The sequence below is a fragment of the Carlito syrichta genome, unplaced genomic scaffold (assembly GCF_000164805.1).
Source record: "Carlito syrichta isolate Samal-C Ts95f unplaced genomic scaffold, Tarsius_syrichta-2.0.1 Scaffold313183, whole genome shotgun sequence".
Classification (NCBI taxonomy): Eukaryota; Metazoa; Chordata; class Mammalia; order Primates; family Tarsiidae; genus Carlito; species Carlito syrichta.
Genome location: NW_007257279.1, coordinates 272,556 through 291,737, shown reverse-complemented (window position 1 = coordinate 291,737; position 19,182 = coordinate 272,556). Strand labels below are relative to the sequence as shown.

Sequence of the window (19,182 nt, the reverse complement as noted above, 5' to 3'; positions counted from 1 at the left end):
AGCCTTCCAAGTAGCTGGAACTACAAGCATGTGCTATCACAACCAGCTGATTTTTTTTTTTATTTTTGTTGGGACAGGTCGCACTATGTTACCCAGGCTAGTCTCAAACTCCTAGGTTTAAGCAGTGCTCCTGCCTTGGCCTTCCAGAATGCTGAGATTACAGGCATGAGCCACCACTCCCAGTCCCACAGCCTAATTTCTAATTTTCTTGTTCATCTTTGTGATATAATGCTTATTCTACCTGTGCTACTAGAATTGATTTATTGGAGATTACCACTAATTTCCTTCCAGTCAAATCCAGTGGCCAAAAAGTCAATTATGATTGTGTTGACTTTACTTACCTTACTGAATTTTCCTTCTACCCTGGCTTGTGATGTGCACTATTTTTGTCTCTTCTAGTTTCTATTCTATATCTCCACCTGCTCTTTTACTGCCTTTACTTCCTCCTTATTCTCCTAAAGACATGCACTCCTATGGACTTGGTGCACCACTCTGCAGTGCAGTGCTTTTAACTAGCCCTTCTGTGTCGTTTTCCTGTTTTTACATTTCTAGCACCAGTATTTCACGTACTATTGCTCACGTACCATCTATAATGTTCTGCCTGGTTATTTTTGCAAATAGTCAACTGCTAACTCTTTGCCAAATGCCAAGTAAGGTATATTCCACTCTGGTCCATTAAGCCAGGCTAACCTACCCCATCTTTATGTAATTCCCACTCTGATTCCTTGCTCAGGCCCTTGGTTTCATTATGTGGACTTGGTTTTGTGTCATTTAAACTTCAACTTTTTCAAATTGACTTCGACTTGGCTATCCTTCTTGCTTTAGTGCCTTAGATTATCTTAGGTAGAAAACCTAGTTCCTATTTCAGCCTCACAGAACCAGAATTTTGACCTTACCAGTACTTACATTCCATGAGTAGAGATTGTTAACTAAGACATTTTGTCAAGAACCCCTGGAACTTTTCCTAACAACAGTGGGACATATTTCTACAACCGTCCAAATCCCTGAACCCGGGAAGTAGGAAACTAAAGGAAGAAAGTGAAAAACCTCCCTTTTCAGGTGAATTTCCAGGGTAAGAACCTGCAACAGAGGGCAGAGCTGTTCTGTCTCACAGGTACATATGCTATCATCTGCAGGATCCACGCTGCCTCCTGTTAAGTCCCTAGAAAAAAGTAATTGCTAACTTAAAACTTCCAGATTTCATTATATGTGGATGGCCAAAGCTCTTGGTTCACAGATCAGCTTGAAAAAGTGATTTTTTCCCCATACATCTTGTCAGGGACAGGCAGCCTAACCATCTTCCCTGAGGAAACTACTTGCACTTCTTCGTTATCCTGTGATACACAACAAGTGGTTCGTCTTAGAAGATGTGGTAAAAATATTTCAGTTTTTCAAGCGACTAAGAGAATGTTCTCATTTGTGTGATCTAATCCTGGCATGCCCTCTGGGGCATGTTATTAACATTTGCTGCTCTCTTAAGTTGCTGATGGTGGATAGCCATCAGGAGAGAGATAACATTGGATCTATAGCTTATCCCTTAAACCAAGGGGAGTGGAGATTTTCAATGTAAAATATGAAACTATAAGAGATCTGGAAAAACACACAGGAGAAATCTTTTATAACCTTGAAATGGGGGAATCTTTTCTGACTATGATTCAAAATCCAGAAGCATAAAAGAAATTATTCAGCCGGGCTTGGTGGCTCAGCCCATAATCCCATGCCTTGGGAGGCTGAGGTGAGTGAATTGCCTGAGACCGTGGGTTCGAGACCCGTCTGGGCAACTTGGCGAGACCTCATCTCCACAATAAATCAAAAAAATTAGCCGGGCGTGGTAGTGCGTGCCTGTAGGTCCAGCTACTTGGAAGGCTGAGGCGGAAGGATTGCCGGAGCCCAGCAGGTCAAGGCTGCAGTGGCTGAGAGCGGCCACTGCACTCCAGTTTGGGTGACTGAGTGAGACTCCAACTCAAAAAAAAAAAAGAAATTATTCATATATTCAGTACACACAAATCCAAAAATTCTGCATGGTATAAATAAAGTAAAAAGATAAATAGCAATGGAGGAAAATATTTTTAATTTCTGTCAAAAGGTCTGGTCTCTCATTAATATATATATAACATACTCCTTTAAATCAATAATAGGCCAACAGCCCAAAGAAAATAAAGTATATGAGCAGTTATTAGATAAAAGAATCTAAATACATTTAACATATGAAAAAATGTTCAATCTCACTCATGATAGGAGAAATAAAAATTAAAGCTATATAAATTATCTTTTCTTGCCTACCAGAGCAACAAAAGTTTAAAATTTTAAATACCATGGCTCATGCCTGTAATCCCAGCACTTAGGCAGGCGAGGCAAGAGGATTGCCTGAGCCCAGGGGTTCGAGACCAGCCTGGGCAACTTGATGAGGCCTCGTCTCTACAATAAATCAAGAAAAATCAGCCAGGTGTGGTGGCACACGCCTGTAGTTCCAGCTACTTGGAAGACTGAGGTGGAAGGGATCGCCTGAGCCCAGCAGGTTGAGGCTGCGGTTACCATGAGAGTGCCGCTGCACTCCAGCCTGGACAACAGAGTGAGACTCTAAATAAATTTTTTTTAAAAGTACTATCATGTATTGCTGGTAGAAGATGAGCCACCATTCAACATAAAGATGTCTTTGAGTAATCAGTATACTTCCTTTCCAGATGCCTTGGTTGGCATCATAGACTCTTTAAATGAACAAAACATAGTCTAAATCACATGTTTTTGTAAGGAAAGTTTTATGGGAACACAGCCATATTTATTCTTTTACATATTGTCTGTGGATGCTTTCACACTACAATAGCAGAGTTGAATAATTGTGACAGAAACCATGTGGCCCACTAAACTTAAAATATTTACTATATGGCCCTTTACAGAAAACGATTGTTAACCCTCACGAACTCAATAGTTTTAACTTACTGTTGAACCCCCACTCTCATTAAGAATGCATTGTAGGCCAGGCTCAGTGTCTCAGCCTGTAATCCCAGCACTTTGGGAGGCTGAGGCAAGTGGATTGCCTGAACCCGCAGGTTCAAGACCAGCCTGGGCAACTTAGCAATACCTCGTCTCTACAATAAAAAAAAAAAAATTAGCCAGGCGTGATAGTGCATGCCTGTAGTTCCAGCTACTTGGAAGGCCGAGGCAGAAGGATCGCAGGAGCCAGCAGGTCGAGGCTGCAGTGGCCGGGAGCATGCCACTGCACTCCAGTCTGGGCAACAGTGAGACTCCAACTCAAAAAAAAAAAAAAAAAAAAAAAGAAATGCATTGTATAGCCACCGATAAGATGCATATAATCTGTAAAACTGAGACAAAAGTTTTGCCAAACAATATTTCTCCTTATCACTGTGTCTGATGAATTCTGATATTTTCTATTCTTCTTTAGCCTGTGCTGTTTCAGTTTTTAATTTGAATTTCTACCCACTAAACTAATATGACTCACTATAAACCATGATACATTTTTAAATTAATAAAAGAGAAACAAAATATCATATGCTTTACAAGTATAAAAGATTATTTTTTCAAAAAATTTGTGTTTTTCCCTCCTTTTCTCCCTAATTCTCTCCTTCCTTCTTTCCTTCCTTCCTTCTCTCCCGTCCTCCTTTGTTTCTTGTTTCCTTGCTTCCTACTTCCTAAATAAGTTGATTAAAAAGGCATGGATGGACCTGAGCAGGAGAAACATCTACTTGGTGAGGTACACCTTGGTGCAGAAGACCCTCTAAGATGTTAGGCAAGTTGCCCAGTGGCATCACAATATGCTTATGCTGACCAAAGGCCTATCTAGAAAGTATTCATTCTCAGATACAAAGGAACCCATAGGTGGCCTAGAAATCCAGTTTTATTGAAGATTTAGTACCCTAAATTTGATCCAAGGAATTTGGAGTCAGTGGGAACAGATAATAGGCAAAGATAGTAGCCATGCTGAGACTACTGTGCAAAACCTCATTTTTTTTTTTGAGGGCCCTCAGATGCCTGCAAGATTAATGGAAGCTTGACTAACCCCTTCCATAAGCTAGAGGGCCTTAGTCTATATCTATGACTAGGGTATTACACTCACTTAACTTGGGACTTGGGTACAAATTAGATTTCATGTCGTTCTCACAGTGTACCCAGGGGAAGCGCTTCTGCTTCCATGTTTGAAAACAGTCTCTTCCCAAATAGTACTTTATCTATAATCTCAGACAGCATGGGGTAAACTGCAAAAGATCTGATAAGGAGCTTAAGCAAAAGTACAAAGAAGGTCTTGGAGGTTTCAGTGAATGATTGGGTCTCTAGCCAAGTAAAACCAGACTAGGAAGAAAGTGAACAATGGATAATGAGTTTCCAGGGTTTCTACATGTTCCCATATCCATGACTTGATGGGGAGTTTAGGACCTTTTTTCACCCATAATTTCATGAATGAATTTATTTATCTTGAATTTATTATATTAAAATAGTAAGAACACCTTGTTATTCATGTATAATCTGATTTTTTATTAAAGATAGTTTTAAAAAGATGGGGCTACCAGATTTTGTTGTATGAACATGATGAAATCAGTGACTAGGGTAGAATAGTTAAGTTTTATTAAGCTGGATAGTGACATGGGAGAAAAGACTGTTAGCAAAGACACTGGTTAGAATATCCTTAAAACAGAGACTCTTAAACTTTTTTAAAATTTTGAACCCCTTTGAGAATCTCATGAAAGATCATTCTCTCTCCATAAAAATGCACGTATATACTTGCACACAAACTTTGTATTCAATTTCAGCACGTCTAAAGATTCCCTAAGAAGTCCAAAATATACACAGAAAAAATAAAACAGCCCACAAATTATGAAAAAATGCTCAAGCTTACTTATAATGAAATAAGTAAAAATTGAAACATTGATGAGGTACCATTTTTCAGCCATCAAATTGGCAAAATGATAATGTTATCATGTCTTATACTAGGAATGATGTGGTTAAAATGAACTATATTTCACTTTGTTGTGTGAATTTGGTAGAACCTTTTTAAAAAATTTTTAAGGTAGAACCTGTTTTGTTGTTGTTGTTGTTGTTGTTGTTGTTGTTGTTTTGAGTTGGAGTCTCACTCCGTCACCCAGACTGGAGTGCAGAGGCACGCTCCCGGCCACTGCAGCCTTGACCTGCTGGGCTCCTGCGATCCTTCCGCCTCAGCCTTCCAAGTAGCTGGAACTACAGGCGTGTGCTACCATGCCCATCTAATTTTTGATTTATTGTAGAGACGAGGTCTCACCAAGTTGCCCGGGCAGGTCTCGAACCCGTGGGCTCAGGCAATCCACTCGCCTCAGCCTCCCAAAGTGCTGGGATTACAGGCTGAGCCACCGAGCCCAGCCACTATTTTTATTTTTATTTATTTATTTATTTTTGAGTTAGAGTCTCACTCTGTCACCCAGGCTGGAAAGCAGTGGCATGCTCACGGCCACCCCAGCGACGACCTGCTGGGCTCCAGCAATCCTTCCGCCTCAGCCTTCCAAGTAGCTGAAACTACAGGTGTGCTACCATGTCCGAATAATTTTTGATTTATTGTAGAGCCGAGGTTTCACCAAGTTGCCCAGGTGGGTCTCGAACCTGCGGACTCAGGCAATCCACTCACCTCGGCCTCCCAAAGTGCTGGGATTATAGGCTGAGCCACCAAGCCTGACCAAGGTAGAACCTTTTTAAAGACAACAATTATACAGAATCTATCAGAATATTTAGTGTGCAAATCCTATGACCTGGCATTACACATTATCTTTCTTAGTGGAATACTAGCTCAAGGTCCATAAGAAGTTTCTATAACAGTATTCATTGCATTGTTATGTGAAATAGAAAAATAATTGGAAACCTAAAACTTAAATGGCTTTGATGAGTGAGCCAGAAGAAGCAATTGAATGAGAATGAGTCTACACTACCCAAGTTTGTTGTGGCAAGGTATCATGAGTGTTTCTCATGGGTCAGCGAGCATGGTTTTGGATCTTGTCAAATAGGACTCATGCCCAAAATAGAGGTCTATCTATCTAGATTATGGAAATGACAGGTGATGGGAGCATCTCGCAAGAACCTCTCAAGAGTCATATAATTTCCCCAAAGTGAGTCCATTTTAATCATCTGCCAAGTTGAGAATGTGAGGCCACCCCACCATACAAAAACTGGCCTGTCTCTTAATCTCTCTCCTTCTTCCACACAGCCCCTACTCCCCAACTTTTGTTAGGAACTAAACAACAGTGAGTGAGGGAAGAGGTGAGCAGGGAAGTAGTTAAGTGGGGGAATAAGCAGGAGAGTAGAGGCAAGGAAGAGACTAGCAGGGAGAGAGTAGAGTTGGGGAAGGAATCAACAGGAAGAGAACAGATTAGGGGGAAAGAAGGAACATGACTTTTTTCTGTAACAGACCCAGGGGAGGAAACTTGGATTAATCTTGGAGTTTTTACTATTACACATGACTGAACATTTTAATTACAGAATATATGCTGTGTTTGTGATTTAATGTAATACAGGATTATCTGTTACCTAAGAATTAAGGGGAAAGCCATGAAAACTGTTCAAATCTTCATGTGAAAGCAGAGGAAGAATATCTCCCCTGAATAAAGTTTAAAGTTATGGAAGACCAAAATGAAATTTTGTTATCATAATCCATAAATCATGATTGTTCAAAATATGGTTTACATACATATCTGTGTGAACATAGGGAAGATCTAACAAGAGAGACTCCAAACTGTTAACAATGATTACCTCTAAGGGGTAAGATATTTTCTTTATGCATGCCACATTATTTGAATTTGTTACTATCAGCAAGTATTAATTTTGCCATTTTAAAAAAAAGTGTCTGCCTCTAGTCTAAAGCAATAAAAATAAAAAAGTAAAAATTGGAAAAATACTTTTAAAATAAACAAGTAGCTGGCATTACAATAGAACAATCCACAGATGAGGTTTCTAGCGGCTTGGACTCAGACCTGACTTCTCCAAGTACAGTCATTCCTCTGTCTCCCACCTCTGAACACATACCTTTCTCTGATATTTCTTGTTCACCTGTCTATCTCCTTGCAACCATGGATATTCTTGGATAATCTCTTTTTATGATTGCCATACATTTAAAAATTTTCTTTCTACTCACTGTTTCTTGTCATTCTCTTACAGTCTTTCCCTTGTTATATGGCCATGCTTGAAAGCTTTCAATGTGACATATGTCTTGTATACATTGTTGTCGGTTTGATTTGATATCTCATTGTGCAGTAATTTCTTTTTCAAAGCCTAGAGAATATTGGAAAGTATTTGTTTGTTCTGAATTTCTTTTAGATGGAGAAAACAGACCCCAAATCAAAACGTCAACTGCAGACCAGAATATTTCTGATGAATATCAAACCCATGACATGATAATGGAGAGGCTAACAGGAGACAGCTTCTGGTATTCCATTTTGGGAGGACTCTGGGATTTTGATTACCAATTAGAGTTTAACCAAGAAAATCAGCAGAGACATTTAGGACAAGTATCTTTCTCTCACAGAAAGATTACACAGGAGAGAAGCCCTGAATATAATAAATTTGCAGAAAACTATAATCTGAACTCAAATATTATGCATCAGAGAATTTCCTCAATTAAAATACCCTTTAATTCTGACATGCAAGGAAATAATATCAAACATAATTCAGACTTGATCTACTATCAGGGAAATTGTGTAAGAGAGAATCCCTATGAATATAATGAGTGTGAAAAGATCTTCAATCAACATATTCTTCTTACTAATCATATTCGTACTGGAGAGAAACCCAGTAAATGTGGAAAGACCTTCAGCCACAACTCATCTCTTACCCAACCTCAGATAGTCCTTACAGGAGAGAAGCCCTATAAGTGTGATGAATGTGGGAAAAGATTCAGCCAGAGGATACATCTTATTCAGCATCAGAGAATTCACACGGGGGAGAAACCTTTTATATGCAATGAATGTGGGAAAGCCTTCCGTCAACATTCATCCTTTACTCAACATCTGAGAATTCATACTGGAGAGAAGCCCTATAAATGTAATCAATGTGGTAAAGCTTTCAGCCGTATCACATCCCTTACAGAACATCACAGACTTCATACTGGAGAGAAACCTTACGAATGTAGTTTTTGTGGCAAAGCCTTCAGCCAGAGGACACATCTTAACCAACATGAGAGAACACATACGGGAGAGAAACCCTATAAATGTAATGAATGTGGGAAAGCCTTTAGCCAGAGTGCACACCTTAATCAACATAGGAAAATCCATACTCGGGAGAAATTATATGAATATAAATGTGATAAAATCTTAAGCCACAGTCCTTCACTTACTCAGCAGCACGTTACTCATGGTGGGGGAAACCATATGACTATATAAATACAGGACATCTTTTGATCAGACCTTTTTATTTCATTCAATATCAAATTATTCATAGTGGATAAAAGCTTATAAATAAACTTCCAATGCATAGAAACCAAATAAATTTAGACCTTAACTAGTAGTATATCACATTCCCAGAGTGGTTATAAAAAGTGAAAACAATTTATTTTATAAATGAGATTATATTAAGAGTCATGCTCCAAATCTGATATAAAAATTTTTAAAGAAATGATCAGAAATCCTGTAGGCAATAGCCTTTTTTATTTTTCTTTTCTTCTTCTTTTTTTTTAAAGTAGAAATGAGGTCTCAATGTGTTTCCCAGGCTGGTCTCAAACTCCCCGGGGTCAAGCAGTCTCCAGCCTTGGCCTCCCAAAGTACTGGGATTGCAGGCATGGGCAGCCTGTAGGCAATAACCTGAAATTACTCACCTATAAGTCTTATGATATATAACTTTTAAATAATAAACATTGGCCGGGCTTGGTGGCTCAGCCTGTAATCCCAGCACTTTGGGAGGCCGAGGCAAGTGGTTTGCTTGAGCCTGCGGGTTCGAGACCCGCCCGGGTAACTTGGTGAGACCTCATCTCTACAATAAATCAAAAAATTAGCTGAGTGTGGTAGCGTGCATCTGTAATTCCAGCTACTTGAAAGGTTGAGGCCGAAGGATTGCCGGAGCCCAGCAGGTTGAGGCTGTGGTGGCTGGGAGCGTGCCACTGCACTCCAGTCTGGGCGACAGAGTGAGACTCCAACTCAAATAAATAAATAAATAATAAACATTGATTAATCAAGGCAATGCTGTTGTACAGCCAGTCACATAAACTTGAAATAACTTTGAAAGAGCAGTATTTCTCAAACTTAAATTATTTCTGTGCTTCCTTTACAGTTTTTACCATATCTAGTATTTACGTAATATTTTTAATAAAGGGATCCAGGATTTTTAGCCTTTCCTATGATGTATTATTTAGCATATAAAGCTCATAACCTAGTTTTACTGCTAATTACATGTGTTCTACTTTCCATCAAAATAGATAAATAACTTTTGCAATTACAAATACTCATTGTAGTACCACCCGAAATCTTGTAATACCATCATTTGAACAACAATGTGATAGGATATGGCAATATTCTGTTATTAGCCTTTTAACAATTCTTGCACTGTTCTTACCAAACAAATCCTAGGTTCACTTTGAGAAGAGTCTTAGAGGAGACTAAGGGTCATCTTGATAAACTGAAAAATTGATTCAGAGAAGCCTGTTTTTCTATTCTGTTATTTTAGCTTTAAATTTCCCTGAGACAATCATGGATTTTTTTTTTTTTTTTTTTTTACATAAAATTGCTATTTATGCTGTATTTTTAGGTTTGACTAGGAGGGTTTTTAAAAAATATAATGACAGAGTCTGAAGCACTACCATGCATCACTGCAGAAGATGCAAGAGTAGGGAACTGCACCAGAGGGTGTATCATGGTGCCATATTGAGGTTAAGAGCCAGGGAAGAGCTTTACTAGCCTATATAAATAACTAAAGAAGTACTCCAATTGGCTTAATCATTCGTTTTATGTATTGGGATATATTTATGTAACACTTTTTTCCAAAACGAACTTAAAGTGATTTAATTTGATTTTGATGATCACTGCCTTGTTTGACAGAAGTCACATTGATACCATAAATCATTATAAACGAAACTGTCATAAACCATGAATTGCTGTAAATATAAGGATGCTTCACTTTCTTGGTTTACTGACTTTCTCTTGGTCCTCGTGGTCATGGCTGAAGAAACCACGAGGCTAAGTAGGAGTGTAGTCTTCTTACTTTCTCACCCTTCTTCTAACGTATTTCCCAGCTTGAGTCTTCCCTGATTTTTTTTTTTTTTCCTGTTAAAGGACTGAATTTATAGGCCTTCAGCCAAAGCTTAAGTGATTTAAATACTTTTAAAAATTAAAGCACTAAAAACTAAGAAAGTAATTCATTTCATCACATGTTAAACTGTTCAAAGTGCATTTATGTACCACACAATAGTGGGTGTGAAATAGTTAATAAAACCTTAAGTTGGGCTACCAGGGTAGCTCATACCTGAAATCCCAGTGCTTTTGGAGGCTGAGTGAGGTGAGAGAATTGCTTGAGACCAGGAGTTCAAAACCAACCTGGTCAACATAGCAAGACCACATCTCTTAAACTAAAATAAATCAGCTGGACATGGTGGTGCACATCTGTAGTCTCAGCTGCTAAGGAGGATTGCTTGAGCCCAGAAGGTCGGGGTTCCAGTAAGCCATGATTTCACCACTGCACCTCAGCCTGGGTGACAATGAGAATCTCATCTCTAAAAACTAACTAAATAAATAAACCTCAAGTTACTGTAGTCAGGGAAGATTTCTAATAGTATTTTGTTCAAATATTGTGCAGTAGGGATTCATTTTCAAGGCAAACCAATTCTGGAAGTATCGTCACCAAAAGGAGCTGCATTTAACATTCATTTAACATTCATTATGAGGCAGAGTACAGGGTACTCACATTTTAGGAAGGGAGAGAGTAGCTAAGGTGAAATCTCAGACCGCAGAAGTATGTATTCAAAGTAATGATTAATTATTATTGGTAAGCTTTTGATCAAAGCTTAATTTTTCAATGGGGGTGGGGCGGAAATAGTCCACAAAGAATTCTAAGGGCTCCCATATGCAGCAGTATCTCACCATAGGGGAAAAAGATGAAAAATGTAGGATTTTTCAGAAAAGGATAAGCAGAGCTTAGTCCCAGAAAAGAGGTGTCTGGACTGAACCAGACCACAGATAGCCAAGGATTTATACCAATTCTTCATAAATAGGAACCGTAAGTTAGAATACTATTATATATTCCTTAGGGTCATAAATAATTATGTTAATTGTACAGTAAGCTATGTCATTATGGTATGGATTTATTCTCATACTGTCCTTCGTTCTCTTCAAAATGTTCCAAGTTAAAAAGTATATCCTAAATATATTAATCACATCAAAATACTGCTACTTAGACTAGGGGAGCCAGAAGAGCAGTATTAATTTCAAAACCTACTTCTATCCAGGAAGTATGACTTCTATCTAGGAAGGCAGTACATTACCTTTTCACATATATTAGTTTATTTGGTCCATCCAACCAGGTGTAATTGTTCTTCTCTTATTAGAAGAGATACTTAAGCTATACATAATAATAAATGACTCATTCAGGGTTTCTCAGGCTTAAGTGTCACTATAACATGAGTCATCTTCCTCCTAATCCAGTAGATACAAGCAGTACCTGGAACAGTCCTTTATGAAAACATTTGGCAAACACATGAACTTGAATAAAATAAGAGATTGCTACTCAACACCAAAATCTCTCTGACTCTATTTCACATAACCTCAGAGTATTATTAAAAGATCATCCAGTTGGTTGATTTTTTTTAATGTCCAAAGGACTTGTTAGCATGGAGAATATACTCATTAAAATTTGTATTTTGAAGCCAGGCTCAGTGGCTCAGTCTGTAATCCCGCACTTTGGGAGGCTGAGGTGAGTGGATTGCCTGAGCCCGCGGGTTCGAGACCCACCTGGGCAACTTGACGAGACCTCATCTCTACAATAAATCAAAAAATTAGTCAGGCGTGGTAGTGTGCACCTGTAGTTCCAGCTGCTTGGAAGCCTGAGGCAGAAGGATCACTGGAGCCCAGCAGGTCGAGGCTGCAGTGGCCGTGAGCAGCCACTGCACTCCAGTCTGGGTGACAGAGTGAGACTCCAACTCAAAATAAAATAAAATAAAATTTGTATTTTGGTTAATATTCAATTTATGTAACAAACCAACTGACATTATTTAAACAGCATTCCTCTACTTATTCACAGATTTCCAACTAATAAACTTAAGAATTTTTAAAATTAGGTATTTCTACTCTTTTAAACACTGACTTCAGATGTAAATGTATCTAAATGTTTCATTAAAATCACAGGACCAAAATATCAGATTGTATTACATGCGTTAAACACTTTAAGAAACAGAAAACACATACCTAGAATGTCACAATGAATATACCAGAGCCAATCATAAGATGGATTTAATTTTTTTCTTATCCTTATTTGAACAATTTCCCAGAGTTCCAGTCTTCCATATGTTCCTAGGTTTAGGTTGTTTTTATACCTTCCTGAAGTTTTAGTAATCTTACCAAACCCCAAATAAGAATACTGTCTTAAACTAAATTGCAGCATATGCACTAGCAATTGGCTGATCCTTGGTCAGGTTATCCATAAGACCAAATTGCTTTTCTTTGGTCTCCTTTTATGACAGAATATCACTTGTTATGTGATTGTTATATGATAGGTATTTTAAGACCTTTTTGCATTGATTTCTAATTTTTGAGACTTGAACTTTCCCCAAACCATCTGACCATTGTCCTGTCATTGTAATGTGTAATGATCTTGTTGACTAACATTATTTAAAACCTTTATATGCCTTATTAGTATAATGAATAAGGCCATCCAGCTCCTTCTTCCTGAAGAATGCAGTTTTTGTAGTTGGTTTTTCACCGTAGAACATCTGGCTGCTTAATCAGTTTGAAACACACTGTTGAATCCTCCTTCTCCTTAGTTGTTATTATTATTATATGTGATCATTAGACCCGATTAACTCTTGGTCCATCTTTCTACTCTGTCTGAGTAACCATTCAGTTCTTCCTATTTCTTGATATGATTCCAACTTTTTCCAGAATTACTTGACTTGCCAAGTACCCTTGTGTTTATTCCTTCATGATTAAGCAGGAACAAATACATATATACACATATGGGTACATATGTACCTATATACATACTTAGCAAGAAATATGTATATATTACCTTTTATGATCAATAGTGAGTTATACATACCATGTTGGATTCATCCTTTTATTATACGACTGCATTTTAACACAATTATATTAACTTTGCTTTTGAGTATCATTATAAGCACTTGACAACTTCTGTATTCATCTAGTTCCAATTAACCATTGCTTGTAAAATGCTCAGATTGTGACCTCTTAGCCAGTGGATGCTCCATTAAGCTAGCTTCTTTTTACTCTTATCAGTATTCGTATCATCCATAAACCATTCTCATTTTTTAAGGATGCTCCAAGCCTATCCTATCCTAAATTTTTTTCTGCTTTAAGACATGAGATTAGCTACCTCCCCCACCTCCTGTACAAAGAATTCTAGGTTCTTTTAGTGGAGAATAGTAGTAAAAACCAAAATTAGGCACTTGGAATGTACATGACCATTGAAAGTGAGTACAAGTCTGGCTGCTACAAGAGCCACTGATATAAGGTCATTTTTAGCAGTAAGAAGTGGACAATATGCTTTTTCCCCCCCTAACAATGATATGTATTGGAAGCTATGCAAATATACAGATATTTACACAGAAAAAGACACAGGCTGTTTAAGTAGTAAAGAGTTTGCGCAGAACCGGGAACAAAAACAAATCCACCTGGGTGGGAGGTACAGAGTTAATTTATCTTGCTGAGGCTCAGATTTCCCCTTGATGGGTCTTTAATGGTCCGCCTGAGTTCAAGTGGAGGAGCATCTTTCTTCATTAACCAAACATGCCCAGATACAGCTGCTTCTCTTTCCTATGATAGCTGTTAAGTTCGGACTGTGTCAGCTGGAGGTACCGCTGGACATTGGCATCTTTAGGCTGCCTATTAATGGCAGCCAGGAGGTAGCAGCGAGCCTGGTCATAGTCCTGCAGATGGAAGAAGGCTACTCCAGCCTGATACAAGGCCTTGGCATGCTCAGGCTGTCGTTCCAGGACTTTCTGACTGTATTCTCTCACTCGTTCGTAGTTTACTGGCTCCTTCTGAAGGAGACAGGCAGCTAGATTGTTGTAGCCGTCTGTCTGGGTGGTGTGCAGTATGTTTTCTTGTTCAGGTGTAAGAGCCGGGCGGACTTGGACCCAGACCAAGTCTGAAGCAGAGCTCGATGGCACCTACTCACAGCATCTCAGTACTTCCCTTCCCAGTAGCGCTGGTTCCCTTCCTCGTACAGCTGAGCTTCCTGCAGGTGCTTCTCCATAACTCTTTGTCGCCCAGTGCTCTTGCGCAACTGGGAAGTGAAAGCGCAGCTAACTAAAGCTCTGGGGTCAGAAGCAAAGTGACTGATTTTGGTAGCCAATGTAAAAAGGCAGGAAATTATCCTTCTCTCAGAAGCCCCCCAACTCCAGGGGCGTGAACTTTGCTTATTTCTACTACAGCCCCACCCCTCCTCCCTGGAGTAATTTTCAATCTCCAGAAATGCAGGAAACTTGTTAGAAAGAGGACTGTGGAATAGTGAAGCCAAAGGATAAGTGATTTGTTAAAGAGGCGATTTCGAAGAGAACAAACTGCCCCTAAAAGCAAAGGGCTGACCAAGGGATCGTGGCAGACATGTTAACGCCCAAAGAATTAGCTTCCTCCTTCGACAGTATGCTTTTTAAGACCATGTTGTCTCCCTCACTCTTGTAGTTAGCATTGTGATGTGCCCTATTGTTTTAAACATGATGAGGTTTCTTTATCACTGGAGATTCGTCTCCATTGACAGAAATCGTTTAAACTTCATAACTTCATTTAAAATTGATTCCAGACTTCTTTTGAGAGGACCTCAGATTCTTGTGTGAAAGCAAGCTCCTAATTATATACTCAAAATATTAATATTTTATATGGTATCAAATGGGAATGGTATTTGTGTTTGGGAAAAACCATTTCTGGTGTGCCTTCAGTAACTCAGCAAAAAGTGAGTGTCCTCCAGAAATCCTTATTTCCTATCATTGTCTATATTTTGCAAGAATGACTGGACTCCTCAACATTTTAGGGCTTTCTTAAGGTTAGCTCCCATGTATTTGTCCCAGTAACTGGATATGTTTAGACAGAGTCTACATTTCTATACAGCATGCACTCGGACACACACACACACTGCAGAATTTCTGAAGCCCTGAATTAATGGTAGCTCCATCTGCCAGGATTACAAAAGGAAAAAATTCTCTCCAGTTTGGGTAGAAAAACTATTTGGAAAGCCACACTGCAGGCACCTTAGAGTTATTACGTGGACCTGAGTTAAGAGATAAGTGGTAGAATAGAAATGGGTTGATTACTGCGATAGCAATATGCAATGTGTTGGAGAAAACAACTCTTAATATTGAAAATGTAGCAGAGAAATGTAAAGTGTATGCTTCTAAAGAACCATACATGTGGTAATGAAAATTTAATTCAAGAAACAACCTTAATTTAATTACTCTTAAAAATAAAAAATTTAATTACTCTTAAAAATAAACTTAAAAAGAGATCAAGAATCCACTAGAAAATAGGTAAAAGACATGAACAGACAGTTCACCAAAAAGGATACAAATAACCCTTCAATACATGAAAAGATACTCAACTTCACTCATAAGAGAAATGCAATTTAAATGGAACTGAAAAACCATTTCTCACCTTCAAATTGGCAGAAATCCAAAATCTTGGTGAAACTCTATGAAACTGTCAGGAAACAGGCACTATTATACATTACTGGTGGGCATGCAAAAATTGTACAACCCCTGTGGATGGGAATTTGGCAATATCTAGCAAAAGCTAACATTCATTTTTACTCTTTGGCTCAATAAACCCATTCTAGAAATTTATCCTAAAGATACATCCCTAACAATAATGAAATACATGTGCACACAGTTATTCACAAAAATACTGGAAACAGGCTTGGTGCAGTGGCTCATGCCTACAATCCCAGCACTTTGGGAGGCTGAGGCAGGAGGATTGCGTTCAAGACCAGGCTGGACAACATAGCAAGACCCTGTCTCTACAAAAAACAAAAATCAAAAACATTAGCTGGGTGTGGTGGCACATGTCTGTAGTCCTGCCTACTTGGGAGACTGAGGTGAGAGAATTGCTTGAGCCCAGAAGTGTGAGTCTGTGTGATCATGCCACTGCACTCCAGCCTGGGCAACTGAGCGAGACTCTGACTCAAAAAAAAAAAAAAAAAAAAATACTGGAAACAAACTAAATGCTCACAGAAGAAAGATTGGCTCAAAAGACTTCTGTACATCCACATAATAAAGTTCTTTGCAACTGAAAAAAAACAAAGATTAGCATGTTCAATCAGCTCTAGGAACTGATTTGAGTGATTCTTTCAGGATATGTTAAGTGAAAAGGGCAAATACAAAACAACATACATAGAGTGTCAGGATTTTATTTTTTAAAAAAAGATGGCCAGCCTCGGTGGCTCAGCCTGTAATCCCAGCACTTTGGGAGGCCGAGGCAAGTGGATTGCCTGAGCCCGCGGGTTCAAGACCACCCCTAGCACCTTGAGAGACCTTGTCTCTACAATAAATTTTTTAAAACTTAGCCGGGCATGGTAACGAGCGCTTGTAGTTCCGGCTACTTGGAAGGCTGAGGTGAAAGGATCGCCAGTGCCCAGCAGGTCGATGCTGGGGTGGCCATGAGTGTGCCTCTGCACTTCAGCCTGGGCGATAGAGTGAGACTCCAACTCAGGAAAAGAAAAAAAAATTAAAATATATATATATATATATATATATATATATATCTCCAATTATCTTTACAAAAAAGAAATATAGGAAGGACAAACCAAAAACTAGCAAAAAGGCTACCTACGGGAAATAGGAACAATTGCAAAAAGCTTGGGAAGGGAATGAAATGTCTCTGAGTATACTTTTTTATAGTTTTGACTTTTGAACGGTGTTTGTGATTTACACATTCCAAAAAAAGATTGATTTTTAAAGGACAGGTCTTTTTCCTACCCTTGAATTAAAAATTATATACAGATACTAATGAGCCTAATTGTGTAGAATATTGATGTTATAACCACACAAAGGGGACAAAAGAATTCATAAATGTTTAACACAGGGCTCTCATTGTATACTCTAAGGACAAAAAGAACTGCAGAAAACATCTTGAACATTACTTGGCAAATTTACTGTTGGTAGGGATATTGTTATTACAATTCCAAAAGTATTTAGCACATATTGTAGGATTTAGCCTTAGTCATTGATCTCCTTTCTCACTGTGGGAGAAAGGAGATACAAATATGGAACTGGTGAAGGAGAAGAAGAAACCCATTGCTGTTTAGAGGTAAGTGTGTGTATATTTCAATATATAGATAGCTGCGTCTCCTGAAGTAGCTAGAAGTAAGAAATTCTGCTAGCAAGGTACTCACATGGCAACCAGATCTTGGTTTCTAAGTTCCATCTCCTCAGAAAAACTGCTGATCCAGTTCTTGGGGCAGAGGTAGTATGAGTGAATGTGGATGTTACTTTCATGCCAAAGTAACATAATGAAGGTAAAAAAGTAAGGAAATGAACAAAAACTGAGGAAGACAAGTTGAGACGCAGGCATCAGTTTAAAGAAGTTCCCACTGGCCAGTGTTAGAACATTTTGAACTTCAAAATGAGTGACAGGACTAAAAGGTTAAATTTAAAAATCCATGAGTTCATACGGATACCAAAAAAATGTTTCAATTTTAAAAAGATGTCAGTGCAACAGCATAAATCTATCTCAGAAACATACTAAGTGGAAAAAAGCCAGACTTAACAGATACTGTATAATTCCATTTATATGAAGTTCTAAAATCGACATTATTAATGTATGGTAGTAGAAATTAGATCAGTCGTTGCTTCTGTAGGCATGAAGGCATTTTGGAACTTACCTTCATAGGAGTGTGATTCACATGTATGTATGCATTTGTCAAAATCAGTTGGACGCTTAGACAACATATGCATTTCACTGTATGTGGATTATATCATAGTTTTTAATTATGGGGAAAAGGAAAGCTCTTCTTTACAAAAGAATGCCAACTAAAAATGTAGGAATGATAGAAAAATCACGATTTTATAACCACCATAGTAATAATAGATTGAGGCAAGAATTACCAATGGATGCTAAAATCATTGGCTGAAATTTTGTTTGAAGATCAGGATATTCACACAGTTTCAAAACCATCTCAGCAATTACTTGTTCATTACAAAGGGAATTACAGTAGAGAAATCCTGTGGATCTCAACCAAAAGTCAGACTCATGTCAAAAACGGAACACACTGCCATGAGACTCTTTATGTGGTGCTCTGAGAAAGACACATCACATGTAATTTTCCTGCCAAGAATGTTAACCTGAATTCAAACTTGAGATGACTATCAAAGCCAAATTGAGAGACATTTGGCAAAACAATTGGCTAGGATTCTTTTTAAATGTCAGTGTCATAAAAGAAAAAGACCGCTCTAGAGAAAAGGAGACTTAAAACATGACAACTAGATGTAAGTCATGATGCTTGATTGGATCCTGGGCCAGATTTTTACAAGCTATAAAGGACATTATCGGGACGGTTGAAAAATTGTAGCTATGGACTGTATATTAGAAATATTATATCAATGTGAAATTGTCCCAAGTGCGATCATTTTACCGTGGTGATACCGTGGTGATATAGGAGAATGTCCTTGTTCTTAGGAGAAAGATACAAGAGGAATGGAGTATTTATGAATGAAGTTTGATGTCTGAAACAAACTCTCAGATGGTTTCAAAAAATACATATCACATACATACACATCTGTATATATGCATATATTATACACACATATATATCGAGTGAGTGTGTGTATCTCACAAGAGAGAAAGAGAAAGCATGGCAAAATGTTAATAATTGATGGATATTTGAAGGGTTTATAGTTGCTTATACTATGGTAATTTTTATGTGGGCTGGAAATTTTCTAAATAAAAAGTTGGTCTTCAAAAGCAACATTCAGCCGGGCTCGGTGGCTCAGCCTGTAATCCGGCGCCTTTGGGAGGCTGAGGTGAGTGGATGGCCTGAACCCGCGGGTTCGAGACCCGCCTGGGCAGC

The 19,182-nt window shown here is 38.4% G+C and overlaps 1 protein-coding gene and 1 pseudogene across 1 annotated transcript in view; one reads left to right on the top strand and one right to left on the bottom strand.

Annotated features, from left to right (window-relative positions):
* Positions 1 to 8,351, top strand: part of ZNF713 (zinc finger protein 713) — a 26,958-nt gene extending 18,607 nt beyond the window's left edge. The window contains exon 4 of the mRNA XM_008070206.2: positions 7,291 to 8,351. Coding sequence (XP_008068397.2) covers positions 7,291 to 8,351 — 1,061 coding nt within the window. The remainder of the gene's footprint in view (positions 1 to 7,290) is intronic.
* A 5,552-nt stretch (positions 8,352 to 13,903) lies between these two features.
* On the bottom strand, positions 13,904 to 14,382 carry LOC103272717 (annotated as a pseudogene).
* Positions 14,383 to 19,182: the final 4,800 nt, after the last annotated feature.